The sequence below is a fragment of the Poecile atricapillus genome, chromosome 1 (assembly GCF_030490865.1).
Source record: "Poecile atricapillus isolate bPoeAtr1 chromosome 1, bPoeAtr1.hap1, whole genome shotgun sequence".
NCBI lineage: Eukaryota > Metazoa > Chordata > Aves > Passeriformes > Paridae > Poecile > Poecile atricapillus.
The window spans coordinates 166435109-166446298 of record NC_081249.1 but is presented as its reverse complement, the minus strand read 5'-3'; the positions used below and the strand labels follow the sequence as shown (position 1 = coordinate 166446298).

General features: G+C 36.6%; 2 protein-coding genes across 2 annotated transcripts in view; one reads left to right on the top strand and one right to left on the bottom strand.

The window, feature by feature from the left end:
• Positions 1 to 275: 275 nt before the first annotated feature.
• Positions 276 to 6071, top strand: SERPINA10 (serpin family A member 10). Its single transcript, XM_058854162.1, has 4 exons — positions 276 to 1016; positions 1973 to 2246; positions 2925 to 3072; positions 5843 to 6071. Exons 1-4 carry the CDS (start codon positions 311 to 313, stop codon positions 6032 to 6034), a joined length of 1320 nt encoding a protein of 439 aa, XP_058710145.1. The 5' UTR covers positions 276 to 310; the 3' UTR covers positions 6035 to 6071.
• Positions 6072 to 8436: 2365 nt separating this feature from the next.
• Positions 8437 to 11190, bottom strand: part of PPP4R4 (protein phosphatase 4 regulatory subunit 4) — a 62582-nt gene continuing 59828 nt past the window's right edge. The window contains 1 exon segment of the mRNA XM_058854176.1: positions 8437 to 9590. Within this exon segment, the coding sequence (XP_058710159.1) occupies positions 9566 to 9590 (25 nt within the window). The 3' untranslated portion in view covers positions 8437 to 9565.

Sequence of the window (11190 nt, the reverse complement as noted above, 5' to 3'; positions counted from 1 at the left end):
AATTCATATATTGCTTTAATGGAAAGATGGATGATAATCGTATTTGTACTTTATCCTTGCAAAGTGCATTTCATTTGCAAATCTACACAATGTCTGATGCTAAGGTTTGCCTGAGGTTTCCTTAAGATCTGCCTAGTCTTCTCTGAACATTCTGTGGCCAGATTTAGAGTATATACCCTGAAGACGCAGAAAGACCACTTCACTACATCTTTTGCATTGTGAATGGAAGGAAATATAAAAAGTCATTTTGTTGCCTTTCTTTTTTTCTAGGGGAAAAATAACTCTAAAGAACTCATTATTTGATGTCAACATGAAAACAGGAATCTACATACTTCTTTTAAGTGAAATTTGTTTTGAATTCATCAAGGCTGATATCAAACCTAAGTTTCCAAAGGAGGAAAAAGAGAATAATTTCTTGGAAAGAAATAACATCAGTATTTCCAAAGAGCATTATCATCACAAAAATATCTCTAAGCCTTTTGAAGACCAAGGTTTAGAAGACTTCACTCTTCACAATTTCACTGAAAAGACTGCAAATTTTGGATTTAACCTCTACAGAAGAATTGCAATGACACATGATAACAATGTAATCATCTCTCCCCTTTCTGTGTCAGCTCTCATGAGTGTCTGTATGATGGCAGCCAAAGGAGAAACATACAGACAAATTGTAAAAGGTCTAAACCTCCATGCTGTGAAGGACAGAGTGGATCACCAACATTTACCAGCTTTGTTTAAACAACTGATAAGTAACATCACAATGAATGAAGAATTTCTCCTTGTACAAGGTATTCTTTCTTTTATTCAAAAGGACTTCAGACTCAAGGAATCTTTCCTGAATTTGTCCAAGCAGTACTTTGGTATGGAATTCCTGAAAGTGGACTTTGAAAACTTAACACAGGCAAAACTTTTCATCAATCAAAACATTAACAAAATGACCAAAGGAAAAATCCCAGGGCTTTCTGAAGAGCTGGACCACCATAGTAAACTAGTGCTTGTGGACTACGTTGTCTTTAAAGGTAATTACTCTTTTTATTTTGCAGAATAATTATTTATTAGAATCAAGACTCTAACTTAAGCTACATTAGGGGGAGTTTAAATTTAAATGCCCTGCTTTCTCTATGTGTCCAAGTTTACTTTTTTCTATTAAGCTTATTTAATAGGAAAGTACTTTTCATGATAGGGAACCACAATTCTTCTATGCTGTCTTCCACACAATAGAGTGTCAAAGAGAACAAAAAGCCCTGTATCAAACGATCTCAATCCATCTCCAAATTTTCCCTCTTTATGACAGGAAACAATATTTTATTTTCATTCAGCCATTAAAATGAAAAAGTTTTAATCACAATAGTCTTAAATGCTGGATACTGGGCATAAAATCATGGACTGATTTAACATAGTACACAAAATCACTGAAACAAAAATAATTTCTCTATTTCCATCAAGAATCATCTGCCCCAGAGAAACCCAAGTACCCAATCATATTACCTTACAGGGAGAGGGCAAGAAATACCAGTGATGGGCAGAAACCATTCCTTGGAGAAGTCAGTGAATCCCCATCCAAAATACTGGATAATTAAATTAAATACAGGATACTGAACAGCTGGTAGAGAATTTCAGCAGAGGTTACATGTTAGGAAAGGTCAGATGCTCACCAGGCATTTATAGAATAAGGAGAACATAAATTCTGAACTTGAGTGGCAACTAGCCAACCTTAGAAAAATATTTCCCTTCTTTCTGTGCAAATGAAGCACTTTATTTTGTGGATTGCTTTGGGTTTTTTCTATATAAAAAAAAATTATATACAATAAACATAAAATATACTGAAATTGTCATCCACTTATCTCAGATACAACTGACAGCCACTTCAACTAGATACAGAAAATATCCTATAGTTTCTAAAAAGAATTTAGAACATTTTTCTGAGCAAATCTAAACACACATAATTATTCAATTTCTTTCCTTCTTTCCTCAGGCAAGTGGGTCTACCCATTTAATTCCAAATTCACTGAAATGGAGACTTTCCACATAAACAAATACAGAAGCGTACAGGTACCCATGATGTTCAAGTCAGATAAAATTAATTCAACTTTTGATGAGAACTTAAGATGCACTGTGATAAAGATACCTTACAAAGGGAATGCCTACATGCTGATTGTTATCCCAGAAAAAGAGGGAGACTACATTTCAATTGAAGACCATTTGACTACAGAGCTTGTGGAATCCTGGCTTGGAAACATGAAAACCAGGTATTGCTTTGACAGCCTAATGTCAGGGGGGCCCTACTGTCTTTGATGTCTACTGCGGCAAAGCAGCAAAGCCCAGCAAAGATTAGCTGGTCTTCCTAAGCCTTTTCCCATGGTAGCATCTCTGTGGCAAGAGGTATCTACAGAGTAGAGGTCCTTTAGTGGCCTATCCACAGCCCAAGTGGCATGTGATAGTTTTGACTCCGAGGGGACAAACTTCAGCTCATCTCAGTTAAAAATGTCTCTATGAAGGCATGAATTTTTCCATATTCTTCCTTAGGTCTCCTCTCTCCTTAAATTTAGTACAGCTGAGCAAAATCCACAATAAATCTAGAAATTTATTAAACATTTCTTACCAGAGGAAACCCAGAGGAATTGATAAATTTGAATATAAAAATGTAAACCCAAATGATTCCTGTGAAATGTAGTTCCTGAAGTGACAATTCTTTCCACCAGTCAGTAAATTAGTGTGTTGCCCTGGTGTCAGGACCCTGCACTACTGGTGGAAGTATCAGTACAGAGAAGAAAATTATTTCTAGCATCACTGGCAGTCAACAGGATAGGAATTATTTTCTGTCAACCTAAATGCCAGCAGAGACTCTTCAGTTTTTTTCCCTTCTTTCTCTGTGTAAAGCTTAATTCCTGAGTAGTATGCATTGATTTATTATTTCTTTTTATCAGAAAAGTGGATATTTCATTTCCAAAGTTTAAACTAGAGCAAAAATACAAAATGAAGAAACTGCTTCAAGGTCTTGGAATTAAAAAGCTCTTTACACGTTCAGCAGATCTTAGTCATCTGACAGATCATGAATATGTAGCAGTTTCACAGGTAAGCCCACTAAAATTATTTGCTTTTTGGTTTATAAGAGTATATAATTGGCCCAGCCAAGATGACCACATAAATTAATAGAGACACTAATAGCAAAGTACCTCATCTGCCAGGTAAATGCAACCTACACATCTTAACCAGGGTGGATCCCACTTCAAGTATGAGGTGTGTAGAGGTAAGGGGTAGTGACATCTCACAGGTGCTCAACACCTCCAAAGCTAAACCCATCACAGGAGAAAAGCTCTGCCTCAACAGGAATAGGGTTGGCAGGGAATGAGCACAATTTCACAAAAACTGTGAACAATAAAAACACTGTAAATGACAGACAAATGGCAAAAGCCAGGGCAAGGAAGGAAAGTCAAGGAAATAACTCCTCATACAGTCCAAAGACTTGTGTACTTCTCAAATAATAAAGAACCTTAGAAAGTTTAAATAAAATCCCAAAAAGGTAACAGTGAGGAAGAGAAGTCAAAGCACTCCTGCTTTTCCTTCTGCATACCATGGAGGAGAAAAAACAATCTCACAGCAAAGGATTGACACAATATAATTGTACTCCAACCCACACATGATGTTGACTTTGTATGCTGAAACTTTTAAAGAACCTTTAAACAGGTAAAGGCAAGGGCAGCAAATGGCCAAGAAGACAGGAACACAGCCCCATGAAAAAGAGGAAGAGATATCTTGTACCACTGTTTAAGGGAGAGCATAGATGAATTTCAGAAGACTGACAGAAAACAGAGGCAGAATGAGAAGCAGAAGAGAATGGAAGACAAAGGACTTGTCAATCACATTGATATCAAGAAGGAATAGGTCTATGTGACCACAGATGTCTTATGAAAAAGAAACAGCTAGTGTATAAAAAAACCAATTTGGTGATAATAGAAAATTAAAAGGTATGCAAGAAAGAAGATGAAAGACATAACACACAGATATATATGTGCCCATAAGAATAGAGTGTATGGAACAAGAAGAAAAGCAATTAATTCTAAATACAAGTTCATCCATTACAGTAAAAGTAAAAAATTTCTGAAGGAAGATGAATTTATAAACAACATCCAAATAAAATTAATCTGGCACAGGATTTAAAAACACAGCTTTATAAACTTATGTAAGGAAATTGTAGCATGCAACTGCTTGTGGTTGTGGAGGGTTGTATGGCACTGACAATCCAGGACCGTAACTCCAGGAGGGGCTTCCCAGAACCACAGAATGATTAAGGTTGGAAGGGACCTCTGGAGATCACCTGGCCCAACTCCTCTGCTCAAGTAGGGTCACCCAGAGCAAGTTGCTGAGGTCCATGTCCAGACAGCTTTTGAGTATCTCCAAAGAGGAAGAATCCACAGTATCTCTGGGCAACATGTGCCAGTGCTCAGTCACCCCAACATGGAAAAGCGTTTTCCTTCTGTGTTTCAGTCCGTGTCCACTGCCTCTGGTCCTGTCACTGGGCACCACTGACAAGCCTGGCTCCACCTTCTTTGCACCCTCCCAAGGGGTATTTGTACCCTATGAGAAAGAATCCTTCTGGTGCTGCCCTTACAAGTCTCCCTACACCAAATCTTTATAGAAGCCTTTGTGATAAGCCAGTTAACAAGGTGGTATAATCAACAATTCTATATAAGTTTCAAAAACTCTCATATTTGACCTACAGGTTTTCAAAATTGCAGTGGCTTAACAAAACAATCTTTCTGGAAAGATGTAACATCCTAAGAAGAAATATTTAATGGATAAAATTGCAGTGATTTTCAGTTTGGTATGAACTATTTCACTGTACGGAAGTATAATAGCAATCTGCAGCATTTTTCTCCCTTCCTCTTGATCATGTAACTTTCATGCTGATTCTCAGCAGTTAACTCTATTGTGTTATGAAAAAAATCACACTTTAACAGGAGCTGCTAACTGATATTAGAAGCAATATGTGCATCAGCTACGAAGTGCCAGAGGAGCATTCTGTCCCTGTGAATTGTGAAAGACAAATGTATTATTTAAGATTTTGCAGTGGAAAGCTCAATACTGCTGAAGTCTTTTAACAGTTTTCACATAAGTAATTCCTACAATTAGGAGTTTAGGAGCTGGAAATCCACTAGATGACCAGGCAGTTCACCAATACAGACACTAACACAGCAGAAGCACTCAGAGGTACAAGCAGGCTGAAAGAACAAAATGGAAAAGATGAAAAAATTAAAAATCAGATTCTTCCAGGCTGCAATTTCAGTGGGAAAGGAAAATATTCAAACCAATCCAGGACTGTACTTCATTGCTCTACATATTTAGTCTGTGCTACCAAATGTACAAATTAGAAATATACAGGGGAAACAGCAAAGATTGGTGCATTTCCCTAAGCTCTCACAAAATCAGCTGTGAATGACATATCCAGCCAGTCGGTGTTTGTGACTGGTGAAAACACATTTCCTTCAATTGAGAAACTCCTTTGCACAGTTAGGTGGCAAAGAGGAGCACTCTACACAAATGCAATGGTTGCTTCATGTAAAACCCCCAATCTCTAAGTGCTCAGAAATGTGGAAAAGTGCAATGACTCCAGAAGTAGCATCCACACCATGAGCACTGTGGGCACAGTGGCTGTGCTGACTCCTCTGCTGCTGAAGCAGACAGCACAGTCTGTCTAACCCAGTCTAACAGAGGTAGATTGCCCTGAGCAGCTCATTTTAATTCTTAACAGAAGCCTACTTCAACTGAATGCCTTCACCTGCAAAAATACTCCTCATGTTAGTATTTACTTCTGTCACATATTTATTTCTGCCTTGCACTTCAGGTTGTCCAAAAGGCATTTATTGAAGTGGATGAAGAAGGAACTGAGGCTGCAGCAGCAAGTGGGTCAGAAATAATTGCATTCACGGTGCCTCCTGTAATCAAAGTGGACCGACCGTTCCTTTTCATGATTTTTGAAGAAACTTTTAAAACATTACTGTTCATTGGCAGGGTGGTTGATCCAACAGAAATGTGAATAAAGGTGATAGTTTCTATTCTTTGGTACATAAGAAGATTTATTTTTATTAATTTATTTTAGAATAAAAAACCACTGAAACATGAAATGCGAAAACCTGTTTTGTCTCCCCAGCTAGCACTAGGTCATCCTAGCAATATTTTATAAATGTCACATAAAAAGCTAACTTCATGAGGCTCAAAGCAACAAAAATGTGACTTGTAATATCTACCTTTTCAAAAGAAAACCCAACAACCACAGAAGTGAAATCTCAAAAATCAATATTTTAGTGATAAATCTAAAAGCCCCAGGCATTCACATGCCAAAATATTCAGGAAGCTCATTCCCAAACACCTCATATTCCTATCAATGTTATCTTCTGTTGCAGAGACTGAAGAGCCCAGCGACCTCAATGTTAGCAGAACTTTGCCATTTATAAAACCAGAAGCAGTATCAATCCCTAAAAGAGAATTTATAATTTTTGTCTAGAGAGCTTTATTTTATTACTGTAGAAAATGTCTGTCATGAAGTCTACATTGTGAGTGTGACCTCTTTCAAAACGTTTATGCAGACTATCAAATCACCTCATTTTCTCAGAATATATCATGTGCCTTAAAAATATTCTTTGAATTAAAAACAAAATCATTCTGAAAAGTAACTTAGGTATTCTGATTTTGGAAAATCTGGCCTGTACTATTTCATAGCACAAAGCTAGCCCTCTCCTAAACCCAGAATTTCTACCTGTAATACCATCTAGAGACCAGGGTGAACAATGTAACAGGACTCTATAACTGAAGTAAGGCAGATTTTGGGAGCAAAAAACATACCTCCATTAAAGTGGAATAAATCTATTCACAGAGTTGATTATAAAATCTAAAAGGCATTACCAACATGCTTCAGAAAAACATTTCCATGATCTAAACACAATTTTCTTTATTCAAGTAGAGCAGTGCTTCCAAGAGAATGACAAGGTCTTAAGATTTAATAGATTTTAATTAGCAGAGTCCTATATATGAAGTACGAAACAATGAAAAAGCTACTTCCAGGTTTATGCAACTAACAGATCCCAGCACTCTTCTGCTTGCTCATACAACCTTCACAAAATAATTGCCCAGAAAGGAGCAGAAGACGTTTCAAAATCATTTGGCAAGGAACTTCACAGGTGTCTATCAGTTAACACACATAGATACATCTGCTAGAGAAGATACAAAAGATACATTATAGTACAAAGCTGCTAAATCTCTAAAAATCACCTCAGTTACCATTTTTTGTCTGCCCACAGCAGCCCAGACGCTGATGTAAACCACACACAAAAGGACTTAGGAGGCAGGCTCTGCTATCTGACTATGAAGGCGCATCTAACCTTACTCTGGACTGCATTACAAATGTACCCAGAAAGAGAATCACTCCTTCCTGCCACTGGTCTGTATGAAAACCAAGAAATTCCACTGCACAGTTGACCTTCAGCTGTTTTTCCAGAGCTACAGCTGACCAGCAGGTATAAGCAGTGCTCTGAATAGTCCAAATGCATTGGTGCTGTTTAACAGAACTAATCCAGAAGTAAGTGACCCCTAAAAAGATTGCTTGGATGGAGGAGGTCTGTAGGGCAAAGGACTGATGAAATCATGCACAAGACACCAGAGGCATTTTACAAGGAAAGTGTCCAGTCCAAAAAATGATCTAGAGCATTTAAGGATTACATTGAAGGAATTTTGGGTTCTTGGGTAGAGCAGGCATTATCAGCATTAAAAAAAATTAATCAGTTTAAAATGACAGACAGGGACAGCCAAGAAGGAACAAAAGACAGACTGTTTACAGAACTCATTACATGCTTATTAAGGGGAGAAAGAGCTTCAAATCTCTAAACTTACTGATTGTTCTGCATTGCTCTAACCCCCAACACTCTCATAAAGGCATCGAAAGGGCAAACACAGTTTTGAGTCCTGTTCTACAGCCAGCTGCTCATGCTCTGAGTTTGGTCCCTGCCAAAGGTCAGGACAGACTGACGAGCCTCCTGTGGCCCCCAGGGCAGCAGCTGGAGCTGGCACTGGAGTCAGCTGTGCCTGGGGAACTGGGACTATCTGCTTGCATTAATGAACCAAGAGCACAACCCAGGAGGAGCCAGCCCAGCTCATCTGTACACCTATATCAGTACTGAATGTTAAACACCATGAAACTTGAATAAGCTTTTAAGGAAATCCATGGTTTAAAAGATCCTCCACCAGGCTGCAGAACAAACTGAAAAATTAAGTATTGCCACAGAACCTCAACAATGCCTACGACTTAAGACAGAGAATACAGCTAAACCCAACTGTGGTGTAGGAAGCTTAAGAATTCAGACAGTGCTTAATCCAAAGAAACATTTTGTACTTCAAGCAATCCAGCATTATTTCTGTTTTAAATAAACACCCTTCATAGGTAAGTGCTTTTATTTATTTTAATTAAAAAGATGCCCTGAGAATTTTTTTTTCAAGAACATGCATTTACAGCATTGTCCTAGGTTTTATTTTGAGTAAATCATCATTCATGTTTTTACATTATAAAAAGTAACCACACACACAGATGCATACACAGACCAGATCATCTTTATCATACACCAATAAATTTTAAAAACCATATGTTTCTGATATCAATATATTTATGCTGCCTCCATTTTGAAAGAGAAGCTGACAATAGCTTCATAATCTCTCTCTCAAGTATTGGCATAAATAGAACTTTTCAAAATATGATTGCATGTTTTTCCACATAAATTTTGATAGAAATACTAGCATTGATACAAACAAATGCAGATGACATCACTGAACCATGACAGCTTGCAATAGCAGCTGATTAAAACCTAGATTCATTATTATAAATTATTAAAGTGAAAATACAATTTGAAATAGCAAAATTAAAACAAGTATTTATACAACAAAACTTATGAAATAAAACTTTTTTTTTACATCTGGAGATATTTGCTTTTAGATTTCTTTGAAACTTACACAGAATTTTTATGAACTTACTATTTGTAAAAACATTAATTCCAAATTCACAGCACAATGCTTCAAAAGTCTGTTTTTTTATAGACTGATCAAAGGTTCTGGACTTTGGTCTTAAATTAGGTTTGCAGATTCTTTAAAATGTGAGATTACTTTTTCATATAACAATTCTTTCTGTTTCTTGCTTAAAATATGGGAGCTAAGAGTTGCCAAGGTTGTAAATAAGCCAATTCAATAGGGGTATGTGCATTCTAAATCCAAGACTTCAAACTACAAAGGCATAACTGAAGAAAACAAAATCTTCTCCTTAGCTGCAGCAGTTAAGAGCACATAGCTGAAGTTATATTTCATATCATTTCACTACAATGTCAAAATTCTGCAACCATTACATTGTTTATCAGAACATATTTTACAGCTTGGAATTTTATTTAAAAGATTTATTTTAAACTTTATCATTGCAGGATGCATTTTATTCAGTGCAGGCACTAGAGAGTCCCATCTGCTTCTCCCACCTTATCCCATCAGAACGTTGTTTCCTCCACTCTCTGGTTCCCTCATTTTTCTGTCAGATGATCTAGGAGTTTGATTTTCTGTTTTTGCTTCATACAAAAGAAACACACATAATATGTTGTTACTATATTATTAAATTACATAACATATTAAACTGCTATTGTGCACAACATTTTAACGTAAGTCTTAGCTGCTGTACTTTAAAAATTATGAGCTGCTCTATTACACCCACTGGAAAAGCCAAATAGACGTATTCTGAGGGCATTCTTCTCAAGAAGGGTGAAGTTCTCCACTAAGTTGTCTACAGAAGCTCTCGTAGAGATCCATCTGAGTGAGATGGTTAAGCTGGTACAAGCAGCTACTCATGGCTACAAAAAGCGCCAAAAGTCTGGCCCATTACACTGTGATCTCCAGATTTCTGTTGACCACAAGGTCATTTGGGTAGTTTCTGGATTTTTCATGCCTTAATTTTTTAACCTTTAGATACACTGTGCTTCAGTTTCAAAGAGTTGTAGCTGTGTCAATTAACAACTATTTGTATCAGTCAGAAATACTTCCAAGAATGGGGTGTAACTTTTAGAAATATTGGAAATACTAACTTGCATCAATATTTTACAGCATCATTTACAAATAACACAATATATTGCTCTGTTTCACTGTTTTAAAACTGCTGAATATTTAAAAAATGCATATATTATATGATCACCTATCAGTGTCAGGATAGCTTCACCATAGAAATGGGATGCAAAACACATGCCAAGTCCCACTGGAACCTGGAACTTCCAGCATCTTAAATGTCATGATGAAAACATAATCAAAAGCTGTAAGTAGCCAACTCAAAGTGTAGTAGTGGCAGAACTATTTCATCTTGTGCTTAACTTTCTAAGCAATTACATGACTGGATGAACAACATTACTTTAAAATACTTGTTTATAAATGTAACTGGTACATCATGCTCATGCACCAAACTGGATGTCTTATAGGTCAGTTGTGGACATCTTATAAAATACTGGTATTTATTTAGATTTATTGTTGCATAAAAATTAACTTTCTAATCATAAATTAGAAATTTCTAATAAATAAGAAACTAATTTTTATGCAACAATAAACCTACTCCCTCTTTTTACAAGATGGAAAACCTGTACCACACATCCTTGAAGAAAGTTTTGATTCAAAGTGAAATAAAATCAGCCAATATCTGTATGTCTATAGGCAAGATGCAAAATACTTAACTGCTATCTATAAAGTGGATATATTCATTGATGAATCTATAAAGTTTCTAAATAGTTTTAAATAATCACATGTTGAATATTTGCAATCATTACAGCAACATAAACTCAAGCAAAACATCTTATATCTAACAATCTCATAAAGCTGAAAACATTCAAAAGAATATAATAAAGCTACATAGCATAATGATACAAGATCAGACTGCTTGATAGAACACGGTGTTCATGATTTATGTCAATGTCTGCACTAGGATGATTCATGATCTAACTGGCAGCTCTTCAACAGGAAGTCAGAAAAACTTCTCTGCATACTAAGTAAGATCTCTTGTGGGACAAAGTACTCAACCAGTGCTCTTTCTGATTCTTCCCTATTCCATCAGGTACTTAAAGCAGGTAGTCATCTCTTCTGTGATTCCCTCATTAAGTTATATGGGTGCTGCTTTAGCAAAATTCTGGCATT

What these genes read in the sequence shown, in the direction of transcription:
- SERPINA10 (XM_058854162.1), top strand. Translation starts at nt 311, where the DNA reads ATGAAAACAGGAATCTACATACTTCTTTTAAGTGAAATTTGTTTTGAA. An exon ending in GGACTACGTTGTCTTTAAAG is followed by an intron (nt 1,017 to 1,972) that starts GTAATTACTCTT and finishes TTCTTTCCTCAG; the next exon opens with GCAAGTGGGTCTACCCATTT. An exon ending in CTTGGAAACATGAAAACCAG is followed by an intron (nt 2,247 to 2,924) that starts GTATTGCTTTGA and finishes TCTTTTTATCAG; the next exon opens with AAAAGTGGATATTTCATTTC.